Here is a 14,688-nt window from a genome sequence, read left to right on the forward strand (position 1 = left end):
CAGAATTCACATGGAAAAGTGACATACTCATAATTATATTTAAAAATATGAACGCTTCTCAGTAATTGATATAACAAGTGGCTAGGAATATCAGAAAGGATATAAAAGACCTGAACATCACAAACAGCCAACTAGGCTTAGTTGACATTTACAGAATGCCAATCCAATACTGTCAAAATAAAGATCTCTTCCAAGTTCACATGGGACATTAACCCAGATACACCATATGCTACTCAGAATACAAACCCTCAATACACTTAAAATAACGTGAAATCATACAAAGTATGTCCTCTAACTATATCAGAATCAAGTCAGAAATAAATAACAAGGTATTTGGAAACACCCCAGTGTTTGCAAATTAAACAACAATCTTCTAAAACTTCACGGTTCAAACACAAAATCACAAAGAAAATTCAAATATTTTGAATAAAAATATGAAAATGAAAACAATCTATCAATATCTGTGGAATGATGCAAAAGCATGCTTACTATATTGATCAAAATTCACGCTAAGTAACAAGATCCACCTGGGTGGAGCAAGAAGGCTTCTGGGTTTTCTGCAAAGTTCTCTCTCCTTGGGCTTACATTAAGACATGCAATTTTTAGACATAAACTTCTGTACTTACATAACATTTACAATTCTAAGAAGTTAAATGAAAAAGGAGATATATGGTCAATTGGTCTGTGTAAGATTGTCCATTCTACTTCATAGATAAAAACAGTGAGACATTACCCCGATTGCTTAGAGAGCCATTCTCCCCCACTTTCACCTAGCATGCTTATATATATACAGTGCATGAAGTGGGCAGCTCATACATGAAGATAAGATACAGACTGAACAGAGAGCAAATCTATCCAGAGCATCCCTGGAACATCCCTAGGCTTACAATAGATGCGTATAACGATATAAAAAATGCAAAAGTAGACGTGAAAATACAGGATTCGATCAAGATCTACTGGAATTGTACCTGGTGTCAGGATCCCCTCCTTCCCTTCACCACTAACTATACAAGGAAAGGGCAGCTGACGTTAGCATTTGGTACACCCCCAGTCTAACACCCACGCGGCTCCCTGCATCCTAGACACTTAACAGGCCCCAGACATCGCCACACTCCCCACAAAGCTGACTTTCCCATTTAGATGAGTACCGTGACAAAAACAATCTTCTGATCACTCAAGAAAAGGTAAGCCGTTTGTAACTAATCCTTAATTCTTAAGTATGAATGGACAATGATCAATAGTCAAACAAAACAAAAAAACAAACAAAAAACCCAGTGGTATGAGAAAGATAAAAATAAGCATCACTGTTTGTAGTTCCAAGACCTACGAAAATTAAATAAAAGAACTGGTATCCTCAGGAAAACTGAAGATACTATAGTCATAAAATGGGAACAAGTGGCTATAAAAAGGGACAACAAGAGCTCTTGAAAATTAAAATAAATGAAGAGAGAGAACTTTCCATTTCCAGTCCGGCATGTTAGGAGCTTGGAAGTTATCACTCTGTCCTAACAAGGGCTGAACAAGCTGAAAAATCAACAACTCTTCTTAGATTGGTGAGAGAAGTGAGGTTACAAGGAATCACTGTCCCCAAAATTGGAGACACAGACAAGCCGATACAGAGAATCACAATTCATGGTAGCAGAATCCTCTGCAGGAACCAGTACCTGGGTAGGAAAACCTGAAAGGCAATTGACTAACTGCTAGAGGCTTGATGTGGACAAGTCTGAAAAATAAAAACTCCAGGGGACCTAGTCATGGGAAGGAAGGGGCTCCACATTTTTTTAAGTTTTACCTCCAGAAGCACCATCAGGTTCTCACAGTGAAGAGCAGAGAAAAACCCCCTTATGCTTTCAGCAGAGGGAAGGGAGAAGTACCCTTTTTGAAATACACCAAAGTATTATGTTCTTAACAAGGCCTGACCTTGAGAGAAACTATTTTATTGGAGCCTTACTGTATCAGGGCCTAAGTGACCAGAGGGAAGGGAAATACCCAACTCCAACTCTCTAGCTGTCCCCTGGTGTGACAGGTATTTCAAGGCTCAGCCCCCTAGCCACCCTGTAGGACACAAGAGGGGAGGAAACTGAGGAGCACAAGTGAAGGTCACAGCCCGGTGAGGCAGACTCACTGAAGACTAAAACCTCATCACAGAACTACATAGTGTATCTCTCCCTCCCACACCACACCACCATATCACTTAAGGCTCATTTACCAGAGCTCCTTTTACCCAGAATATCATGTCTGGCTTTCATCAAAAACTGTGAGGCACAGTTTGAAGAGACAGAGCAAATACCAGAATCAGACTCAGATATGGCAGTGATGCTGGAATTATCCAACTGAGAACTTAAAATAACTATGAATAACATGCCAAGGGCTCTGAGTGGCTGAACCACACTGACTCTTCTTTGTCATCTCTATCCCACCCCGTCTCCCCTTTCTGCATGACTGAGCTTTAGCTTACTCACAAGAAATGCACCCAAAGCAGGTAAGTTTCCTATCAACTTTTACCCTTGCCTTCACCTGATATGAAAACTGGGAGAGTATCTTTTGCTTATGCAGATGGTTAGTGGACATGAGACCCCTGAGGGGGGGAGGAAAAACCCCAGTCCCATCTGTGTGGGTGTGCTTCTCCCTTAGTAATCAGATTCCATTTTTAGCTTTGGCTCCTTTAAATCCCCCTATACTCCTTTTGGTGGTATGGAGTGCAGCTGCAAACACCTATGGATGGTCGTCCAGCTGATCCTGCCCGTGTATAAGTCACCCCACAATAAACTTCATAATTGCACTTTATGACCGCTTCACTTTTTAGTCTCAAAGACTAAAAAAATTAAAGAACCATATAAATGGACAGATATTCCATGTTCATGGATAGGAAAAACCAACACTGTCAAGATGTCAGCTCTTCCCAACTTGATATGTAGATTAAACGCAATCCCAATCAAAATCCTAGCAAGTTATTTTGTGGTTATCAACAAACTGACTCTAAAGTTTATATGGAGAGGCAAAAGACACAAATAGCCAACAGGATATTGAAGCAGAAAAACAAAATTGGAGGACTGACATTACCTGACTTCAAGACTTGCTATATAACTACACTAATCATGACAGTGTGGTATTGGTGAAAGAACAAAGAGATCAATGGAACAGAATAAAGAGCCCACAAATAGTCACCCATAAATACAGTTAACTGTTCTTTGACAAATGAGCAAAGGCAATAAAATGGAGAAAAGACAGTGTTTTCAACAAATGGTGCTGGAACAACTGGACATCCACATGTAGAAAAATGAATTTAGACACAGATCTTATATCCACCACAAAAATGAACTCAAAACAGATCACAGGCCTAAATGTAAAACAAAAAACTATCAACTATAAAACTCCTAAAAGGTAACATAGGAGAAAATCTAGATAACCTCAGTTATGTTGAGAACCTTTTAGATACAATGCCAAAGGCAAAATCCATGAAAGAAATAATTGATAAGTTGGACTTAATTAAAATTTAAATCTTTTGCTCTGTTAAAGACACTGTCAAGACGGTAAGAACATATTTGGGAAAGACATATCTGATAAAGTACTGTTATCCATAACATAAAGAGAACTTTTAAAATTCAGCAATGAAAACAAACTGATTAAACAACTTTTAAAAATTGAACCAAAAGGGCTTCCCTGGTGGCGCAGTGGTTGAGAGTCCACCTGCCGATGTAGGGGACACGGGTTCGTGCCCCAGTCCGGGAAGATCCCACATGCCGCGGAGCGGCTACGCCCGTGAGCCATGGCTGCTGAGCCTGCGCGTCCGGAGCCTGTTGCTCCGCAACGGGAGAGGCCACAACAGTGAGAGGCCCGCGTACCGCAAAAAAAAAAAAAAATTGAACCAAAAAACCTTTACACCTCACCAAAGATACAGAGATGGCAAATAAAAGTATAAAAAGATGGTCTATATTATAAGTCATCAGGGAAATACAAACTCAAAACAATGAGATACCACTAAATACACCTATCAGAATGGTGAAAATCCAAAATATGTATTGATAACACCAAATGCTGGAGAGGATGTGGAGCAACTGGAATTCTCATTCACTGTCAGTGGGAATCCAAATTTGGAAGTTTCTGACAAAACTCTTACCATATAATCCAGCAATTATCCTCCCTGGCACTTATCCAAAGGAGGTGAAAACTTACATCCACATAAAAGCCTGCACATGGATGTTCATAGAAGCTTTATACATAATTGCCAAAACTTGGAAGCAAGCAACAAGATGCCCTTCAGTAGGTGAATGGATAAATAATTGGTACTATATTCAGACAACAGAATATTACTCAGTACTGAAAAAAAAAGCTATCAAGCCATGAAAAGACATGAAGGAATTTTATGACTCCAACTATATGATATTCTGGGAAAGGCAGAACTATGGAGACAATAAAAGGTCAGTGGTTGCCAAGGGTTAAGGGGGAGGTAGGGATGAATAGTTGGAACACAGGATTTTCAGGGCAGTGAACCCATTCTGTATGATACTATAATGGTAGATTTGTGTCATTATGCATTTGTCAAGACCCACAGAACATACAACACCAAGAGTGAACACTAAGGTAAACTACAGACTTAGGATGATGCTGATGTGTCAATGTAGTACCTTCATTGTTAACACATATATAATTGAGTGTGGGATGCTGCTACTGGGGAACTCTGGGGAGAGATGGGGGGTATATGAGAAATCACTGTACCCTCTGCTCAATTTTGCTATAACTTAAAACTGCTCTACAAAAATAGTCTATTTTTTTTAATTCTTTAAAAAAAATAAAGAGGTACTAGACTTATTCTTTGACCATCAACACTGGGCTAGACAACAAGAGGTAAGTGATGCCTTCAAAACTGAGGTAAAATTATTTTGAATACAGAACTCGTAACCAGATAAATTACCAACTGGCATTTACAGTCATGTACGGGCTCAAAATTTAAACCTTAAACAAATCTTCTCTCAGCATTATTGGAAGATACTCCAGAAATTGAGAGAAAAGCACTGTAAACACAGAGGATCTGAGAAACCATCTTAGAAGTTCAGCGCAGCTTCTGAGAAGTAGGCTAAGAGACCCATACAGATGGGAGCAAGAGACAAGGGACTCAAGGAAGATTTTCTCCAAGAAGCTGACTCCACACAACAGAGAGTATAAGATAAATTACTCATACCACAGACAAAAGTTAGTATCTCTGACATTAAAAGAGCCTCTGAAAGTAGAGAAGAAAAAATGGGTGAGATAAGAACAGAAAAAGGCCAAAGAGGCATTTACAAGTAACACAAGATATGCAGCCTCACGCATACAACTACAGAGATACCATTCCCACCCATCAGATGGACAAAAATCTACACTGCTGACAACATACAACGCTGGTGAGACTCTGTGAGAAACACATATTACTTGCTGGTAGGAATGCAAAACGGTACAGAGCCCATTGAGGGGAATCTGGTGACATCTCACAGAATTACATATACATTTAAGATCTGATTCAGTTCTACCTCTAGAAATCTATCCTAATGGCACTGGCAAGACAAATGGACAAGGCTATTCATTGCAGTTATTATTTCTAATAGCAGAAGAGTAGAAACAACCTAAATGTCCAAATAACTGACTACTGAACAAACTAATTTGGTACATCTGCACAACGGAATACTGTTCAGTTGTAAAGAGTCATGAGCAATTTCTCTACATACTGCTAAGAAGAGGTCACCTATACATACTGTTAAGTGGAAAAAGCAAATAACAGAAGAGTAGGTAGGTGTGTATATATTCACTGGGCACCAATGTCAGTTAGTTGTCAATGGTGGGTTATATCACCCATCTGAGGATCACAGATTTTCCAGTGGAAAACAGAACAAGACCCTTTATTAGGGAGCTACATCTATTTGTTGATTGAAATGAGAAAAAAAGCCTAATTTACAAAATAAACTGTTTAATGACTCACCAAACCACTACTTAAACTGTACTAAACCATGACAGGCAAGTAAAACTATATATACTCAAACTGTTTTAACAAGCTCATTCAGACACATGTTCCAAAATAACCAACTTTTGACTTAACTTTGCATGGACTCAGATGTTCCAAGGATAAAGACCAATGTCTGTTCCAGCAACTCATTTGGATTAAAAATACCAATCCCCCTACACACCACACTCATTGCCTCCAATCCTATTAACTCACTCATTCTTCCCCTGTGAGCACCTTTCCCTCTTGTGAAATTTCCCTGGGAGGCTGTCAAGGTGACAGGCTCCCTGTTGATCAGCAATTTTAATTAGTCTGGCTTTACATGACCAGCAGTCGTCTCTGGGGGTGCCACTTCAACAAACAGAAAAAGAGTATGACTTTATAACTTTAAGGGAGAAATCAGGAAATCTGAGAGGTATTAAATACTCTCATCATACAAGCAGGAAATCTGAAAATCCATCTCTAAAGAAAACATTCACAAGAGAAAACATTCACAAATAGAGACGAAAAGCAAAGAGACACTAAGACAATCATAAGAGGTAGAGCTAATTCAAGAAAGGCTTTTTAAAAATGCAACTTACAGGGGCTTCCCTGGTGGCACAGTGGTTAAGAATCCACCTGCCAATGCAGGGGACACAGGTTCGAGCCCTGGTCTGGGAAGATCCCACATGTCGTGGAGCAACTAAGCCCATGTGCCACAACTACTGAGCCTGCGGTCTAGAGCCTATGATCCACAATTACTGTGCCCGCATGCCACAACTAGTGAAGGCCACGCACCTAGAGCCTGTGCTCCACAACAAGAGAAGCCACCGCAATGACAAGCCTACACACCGCAACGAAGAGTAGCCGCTGCTCGCCGCAACTAGAGAAAGCCCGCATGCAGCAACAAAGACCCAATGCAGCCAAAAATAAATAAATTACAAAAAATAAAAAAAAATAAGTTTCTAGAGAAGAGGGAAAAAACCACTGGACACATACAAAGGTTCAGAAATGAAAATGGCATACAGCTTCCCCAAATAGCAACACTGGATCTCAAAGACAATGAATGGAGCAATGCCTGGAAAATTCTGAAAGAAAAAGTTATTTCCAACCTAGAATCTTTTCCCTGCCAAATATAAAGCATGAGAGTAGAATAACAACAATGTTGATACAAGGTCCAAAAAAACTTCCATCTTCTATGTGCATTTTTTAAAATTCTTATTAGAGACAATTTCAGGAAATCTGAGAAGTGGAAAGTAAAGAATATGAATGAATCACTATACATTCCACTTGCAGCTTTAACAATCAACTCATTCACTGCCTACTCTTGAAACTTTTGAAGATGTACATGCTTTACCCAGGCAAGAGTACACACTAAGAGACAAAATGCATGGGAACCAGGAGGAAAGGAGAATCTAACATACAAAAGAGGAAAAAGAAATTCCAAGGATGACAATGTTGCAGCAGGTCGAGAGAATAATCAACAGATGAGAAAAGGACAGAAGGCACTAGGAAAAAATCCTCTAAGAAAAACACGGACAGATGGATTTGGCATGCAGGAAATTATACTGAGAGGAGCTTTATAGAGCTGTTGGAGGGTTTAAGAGACTTCAACTTGCAAAGAAACTTAAACAAATAGAAAAAAAACTAAAGCAATCACTAAACTCCAGGAAAAATGTGCAAAAAAAATAATCATACTGCATTACTTGGCTCAAAAGTTCAGTACTTATGCAGTAATCATGATAGAAACAGTAAGTACCATTTTAGCCAAAACTTAGAAGGCTAAAGAAGTAGTAAAATTGTCCCTGTTTGCAGATGACATGATGCTATATATAGAAAGTCCTAAAAGATGCTACCAGGAAACTAGTAGAACTCATCAATGAATTTGACAGTTGCTGGATACAAAATTAATATACAGAAATCGTTTGCATTTGTATACACTAAAAACAAAATATCAGAAAGAAATTAAGGAAACAATCCCATTAACCACCGCATCAAAAAGAATGTATCTAGAAATTAACCCACCTAAGGAGGCAAAAGACCTGTACTCCAAAGACTATAAGACACTGATGAAAGAAACTGAAGACAAACGATATACTGTGTTCTTGGAATGGAAGAATCAATATTGTTAAAATGACCATACTACCCAAGGCAATCTACAGATTCAATGCAATGCCTATCAAATTACCAATGGCCTTTTTCACATAACTGCAACAAAAAATTTTATTTGTATGGAAACACAGAAGACTGCCAATAGCCAAAACAGTCTTGAGAAAGGAGAACAGAGCTGGAGGAATCATGCTCCCTGACTTCAGATTATACTACAAAGCTACAGTAATCAAAACAGTATGGTACTGAAACAAAAACCGACATAGAGATCAATGGAACATGATAAAAAGCCCAGAAATAAACCCATGCACTGATGGCCAATTAATCTATGACAAAGGAGGCAAGAATATACAGTGGAAAAAAGACAGTCTCTTCAATAAGTAGTGCTGAGAAAACTGGACAGCTAAATGTAAAACAATGGAATTAGAACATTCTCTAACACCATATACAAAAATAAACTCAACTGGATTAAAGACCTAAATGTAAGACTGGATACTATAAAACTCCTAGAGGAAAACATAGGCAGAACACTCTTTGACATAAATCACAGCAATATTTTTTTGGATCTGTCTCTTACGGTAATGGAAATAAAAGCAAAAATAAACAAATGGGACCTAATTAAACTTAAAAGCTTTTGCATAGCAAAGGAAACCATAAACAAAATGAAAAAAGACAATCTACGGACTGGGAGAAAATTGCTGCAAATGATGCTACTGACAAGGGATTAAATTTCAAAATATACAAATAGTTCATACAGCTTAATATCAAAATAACAACCCAATCAAAAAATGGGCAGGGCTTCTCTGGTGGCACAGTGGTTGAGAATCTGCCTGCTAATGCAAGGGACACAGGTTCGAGCCCTGGTCTGGGAGGATCCCACATGCCGCGGAGCAACTAGGCCCGTTAGCCACAACTATTGAGCCTGCGCGTCTGGAGCCTGTGGTCCGCAACAAGAGGCCGCGATAGTACTAGAGAGGCCCGCGCACTGCAATGAAGAGTGGTCCTTGCTTGCTACAACTAGAGAAAGCCCTCGCACAGAAATGAAGACCCAACACAGCAAAAATAAATAAATTAGTTAATAAACTCCTACCCCCAACATCTAAAAAAAAAAAGGACAGAAGACCTCAACAGACATTTCTCCAAAGATGACATACAGATGGGCAACAGGCACATTAGAAGAGGCTCAACATGCATTAATTAGAGAACTGCAAATCAAAAGTACAATGAGGTATCACCTCACACCAGTCAGAATGGCTATCATCAGAAAGTCTACAAATAATAAATGCTGGAGACGGTGTGGAGAAAGGAGAAAAAGGAACCCTCCCTACACTGTTGGTGGGAATGTAAACTGGTACAGCCACTATGGAGAACAGTATAGAGGTTCCTTAAAAAACTAAAAACAGAGCTACCATATGATACTGCAACCCATGCACCCCAATATTTGTAGCAGCACTAATTATAATAGCCAAGACCTGGAAGTAACCTAAATATTTGTCAACAGATGAATGGATAAAGAAGATGTGGTACGTATATACAAAGGAATATTACTCAGCCATAAAAAAATAAATGAAATAATGCCATCTGCAGCTACATGGATGGACCTAGAGATTATCATACTAACTGAAGCAAAGAAAAGTATCATATGCTATCACTTATATGTGGAATCTAAAAAAATGACACAAATGAACTTATTTACAAAACAGAAATAGACTCACAGACATAGAAGACAAACTTATGGTTACCAAAGGAGACATAATGGGGGAGGGGGATAAATCAGGAGTTTGGGCTTAACATATACACACTACTATATATAAAATAGGTAAACAACAAGAACCTATTGTATAGCAGTTAGAATGATACTCAGTATCTTTTTTTAAAAAAAATCTCATTTATCTGTCTGTCTATCTGTCTGTCTGTCTATGCCAGGTCTTAGTTGCGGCAGTCGGGATCTTCGTTGCAGCACACGGGATCCTTAGTTGTGTCAGGCGGGATCTTTTAGTTGTGGCATGCAAACTCTTAGTTGCAGCATGTGGGATCTAGTTTCCTGACCGGGGATCGAACCCAGGCCTCCTGCACTGGGTGCGTGGAGTCTTACTTAGCCACTGGACCACCAGGGAAGTCCCAATATAATCAATATCTTGTTAATAACCTATAATGGAAAAGAATCTGAAAAATAATACATACATATGTACATGTATACATACACAACTGAATCTGTTTGTTGTATACCTGAAACTAACCCAACATTGTAAATTAACTTTACTTCAATAAAAAAATTAAATATTGACTTCATTATTTAAAAAAAAAGGTTAACGGGAGAAAAAAGATGTTACGTGAAAAAGCCGTCATCCTCCACAGGTTTCAATACATATCTAAATTTTTCAGATCAAGAGAAATTTGTGTACTCATTTACAAATTTTGAAGGTAAACAGCAAAATGAATGGAGTGCCTACTTTTTGATATAAGTCTTCGGCACTACTTGACATTTCACCCATGAATTTTTATTGATTTGATAAAAGTAAAATCAAGGTTTTAAAAATATTTGAATATAGCAAAAATAGTTGTTAATCTGAGTATTAGGCACATGGATATCTATTACTACCATTCCCTGTACCTATCAGTATAATGTCATAAAAGGAGAAAATTTGCAACCTTTGGTAAACTAGTAAAAATGGAGGCTAACTTTACAGGAAAAAAAAAATATGAAAAAAGCTTTACTGTAAAAAAGGACTTGCTGCCCAATGTCATTAGGTATATATAAACTACCACTTTAGTAACCAATTAAATTCCAACATATTTATATAAATAAACCTAAGTTATTTTAAAAATAGAAATCCCTGGAACTTCCCTGGTGGCACAGTGGTTAAGAATATGCCTGCCAATGCAGGGGACATGGGTTCGAGCCCTGGTCCAGGAAGATCCCACACGCCGCAGAGCAACTAAGCCCATGTGCCACAACTACTGAGCCTGCACTCTACAGGAGCCCATGAGCCACAGCTACTGAGCCCACGTGCCACAACTACTGAAACCTGTGCACCTAGAGCCCATGCTCCTCAACAAGAGAAGCCACCACAATAAGAAGCCCGCACACCACAAAGAAGAGTAGCCCCCGCTCGCCGCAACTAGAGAAAGCCCGTGAGCAGCAACAAAGACCCAACGCAGCAAAAATTAAATAATTAATTAATTAAAAAAAAAAGAAATCCCTAATATGTTGAACTAGGTACATAAAGAGAATGCAGAAAACTCAATTTTCAAATTTTTATTGATCACTCACACCCTAATGTCAAGCACTGTCAGGTATTAGGAGTTGCCCACTGTGGTGGTTTTAAAACATGACCACAATTCTCTGACACTTCTCCCATGGAGCAGAGTACATGCCCACTCCCTTGAACCTGGGCAGACCTCTGAGACTGCTTCAATGAACAAAATGCAACAGAAGTGAACCTGTATGACTTCCAAGGCTCCAAGAGAAGAGACCATGCCACTGTGCCTGTTTCTCTTGGGATACTTGCTCTGGGAGCCTTCATGTAGTAACTCCAGCTACACAATGGCCCACAGAGGAAGAGAAACATCCTAGGAGCCTTATCCACTGAAGGCCCCCACTTTAGCCTTTCAGATGGCACCAGACTAAGGGCATAGCTGAGCCACCATATCAACTCTGGAATGCCTATTTGGGCTTCTTGCTGCATGAGAAAAAGAAACCCCCTTTGTGTGTGAATTTTCTTTATTTGTAAATGGGCACATTTGTTACTGATACAGGGATTTAAAAGTAACAAAGCCTTTGTCTATGTTAACAGGGAAAATGATTAAGACTAGTTTATAAGTAATACTGATCAAGGGATCAGTATCTCTCTAAAATAGAGTATAATACACAACAGTGAAAAACAATAAATGACCCCAGGGTTTCATATGTTAAAATATTCATCAATAGGCTGATTAGAATTTACAGAGTACCTACTTTGTCTTTAGCACTAGGCCATATGCTCTAAAAAATATCAAAGAGTAAGAAAATATAAGATCAAAGAACTGGCTAGGATTAGACAATCTCTCCCTTAACAGTAACATCTCTTGGTTTAGCTCCTTCAATTACTTACACCATACTACACATCACTTTAATCAATTCTCTCTCCTAAGAATATGACTAAATCAGTGAAGAAAATAGGAGTGCTGAATTTAGAATGGTGTGCATAAAAAGAACTTGAGGGTACGAATTACTATTTCAAATGACAGAAACATGGGGCGTTCACTGATCAACAAAAACTTGACAGCAATTTTTGCAACTAATGAGATGGAATAAACATTTCGTTACAAACAGTATGATCAACAAAAAAAAAAATGCTTTTTGCAGAGCGGCTATAATGTGCCAGGCACCTACCTAAGCACCTGACAACATAAACACATTTATTCTTCATAATAACCCCAATAGATACATACCATAACAGTCCCATTGTTTAGATGAGAAAAACCAAGGCTTAAGAAGATACAAAATGCACCAATGTTTATACAGCTAATAAAAGAGCAGGACAGAGCTGATGAGCCTGTTGGAATTTAAATAGTAACCTCTCAGGTGACTTATACTTCAGTCAGTCACCACTACTGCAAGTTAATCTTACTGACAAATATTTAACAGTTAAATCAATATTATCTTTACGAGAGGAACTAAAATCAAAGAGAAAAGAGAAACTTAAAAATCTTAATCCCTGTGGCTCTTCTACAAAGGAATTCCAAACACTACAGTTAATAAATATAATAAATTCTAAATCACATAACAACCACTTGTAAGATTAATAGTAATTTTCCTAGCAGAATTCTCTGATTCATTTATCAAAGAACCTTAATATGTTATGACAGGTTTTTTCCAATATTCAAATGTATTTCTGGAATGGAGAAAAACATAAATCTTAAAGAAAATACTACTTACCTATTTTATTTTGTAGCCTATAAGATTTTTAACCTTTGTTTTTAGGGTGGACAAAAATCATGCAAAGTCTAAACTTCTAGTATCGGCTGTGTGCCACAAAAATAAGAATTAATTTCTATTAAATATTCATTTCCATACATTTCATTCCAGTAAAGTTCTTTCAAATAAATACACAAAAAACTGAGCTTACCTTTTTCCCTATAAATATCCTAAATCTCACTAAATCTAATACTCAGCTAGTCATCTCACTTTCACATCTTCTTTCAAAAACAAATGATAAATCCTTTGTTTACTATAATCCTACAAGTATTTACAATTCACTTGCTGTATTTACTGGACATCTATAACTTACTGCAAGAGACCACAGGAAAAAAAAATTAATATGATCCCTACCTTTCAAAAACCTAAACCTGTTTCTTTCACATGTGTATGTGTTTAAAATACTGGAAATCACAAAGCTTTAGGAATAGCAAACCACTACGAATTACATGAGAGCATTTCTCATTTTTACAACTGTTTTAAATTTATTGTACTAAAGTGTAGAACTGCACTGCCTACCTGCATCAGCTCTGGACCGCTGGCCAGGTGTCTTCCCGAATGGGGTCTTCATTCATCTGTATTTAAGTGAGCAGCAGAGCTGCTGGACTAGGGTGAAAATTCAGTATGCTCCAATTTGAAAGTTTTCACAGAATTTCAATGTTCTTGTTAATCCATCATCCCAAGCGCCTTTTTTTTTAATAAGTTCAGCAAAAATACGTGAAATCCTAAGTACTCTGTAAGACAGTGAAATAATAGTTCATTACTAGAGCATCACAAAAGCAAACTACTCCAAGTAAGCCATCAAACATGACAAATTTTAAACGTAACATCAGCTAAAATACACTTTGCCAGGAAGTAATTAACTTTATTTCCTCAGACCTCAGTGCCAAGGACAACACAGAGAAGCAGGAGAAAAGGAGGTACTAGACCCCTCAACAAGGAAAAGTGCAGTTCTTCACGGGTCAACTAAACATAATACAGCATCTGGCTTCCGGCTTCCCCCATTGTATCCCAACCCATTTTGCTGGCAGCCAATCCATTTTGCTGGCAAAAGTCAGAAAAGGGTAGACACTGGCATGTCAGAAAAGATTTAGACTGGCAGGTCCCATATTCTTGATGGGACACAAAAAGACCCAGCAAGGCACTGGAGTGGGCAACAGAGGTGTGGTAGGTGCATGGTGGAACAACAGCTGGAGGGTGAGGCAGCACTGGAAGCTACTTCAAGTCTGAGCCACAGCTAGAGGTATGGTCAGTAAACCAGCAGCCTTGGGCAAAAGAAGGGATTACAGCCAATAAGACTTTGCAGTTCCCTTTCTGCTCCCAAGCTTCAGGAAACCAGAGCGGAAGATCCAATAACTCTGGAGGAGCCTCAAAGAAATTTCCATACCCATGCAAAAAAGTCAGTTTATCATTTAATTGAAATTTGGGTCCAGTTTACAGTCCACGTAGTAAAACATATATGGAAATGTATTCTCATAGAACACAAAAATATCCACCACAAATTTCACTGAACCACATGACTACGTTCAGTTCTCGTTGTTAGTCATCATGTCTACATCATACAGCCATGCATTCACAGGTTTAAGAATTGAAGGGAATGAATTTTCTAGAGACTAAAATTCAACAAAATAGTTAAAATAATTAAAAAGCCTAAATAACAAGG

At 38.3% G+C, this 14,688-nt stretch overlaps 1 protein-coding gene across 3 annotated transcripts in view; it reads right to left on the minus strand.

Annotated features, from left to right (window-relative positions):
- SPIN1 (spindlin 1) overlaps positions 1 to 14,688 on the minus strand; it is a 65,211-nt gene that overhangs the window by 28,932 nt on the left and 21,591 nt on the right. For 2 of the 3 annotated variants that reach the window (XM_004270597.4, XM_012533341.3), the window contains exon 2: positions 13,545 to 13,759. The exons of the other annotated variant lie outside the window; for it this stretch is intronic. In XM_004270597.4, the coding sequence (XP_004270645.1) occupies positions 13,545 to 13,596 (52 nt within the window). In that variant the 5' untranslated portion in view covers positions 13,597 to 13,759. The remainder of the gene's footprint in view (positions 1 to 13,544; positions 13,760 to 14,688) is intronic. 3 annotated transcript variants of the gene reach the window in all.

Source organism: Orcinus orca, chromosome 6, assembly GCF_937001465.1.
Source record: "Orcinus orca chromosome 6, mOrcOrc1.1, whole genome shotgun sequence".
In the NCBI taxonomy this organism is placed as follows: domain Eukaryota; kingdom Metazoa; phylum Chordata; class Mammalia; order Artiodactyla; family Delphinidae; genus Orcinus; species Orcinus orca.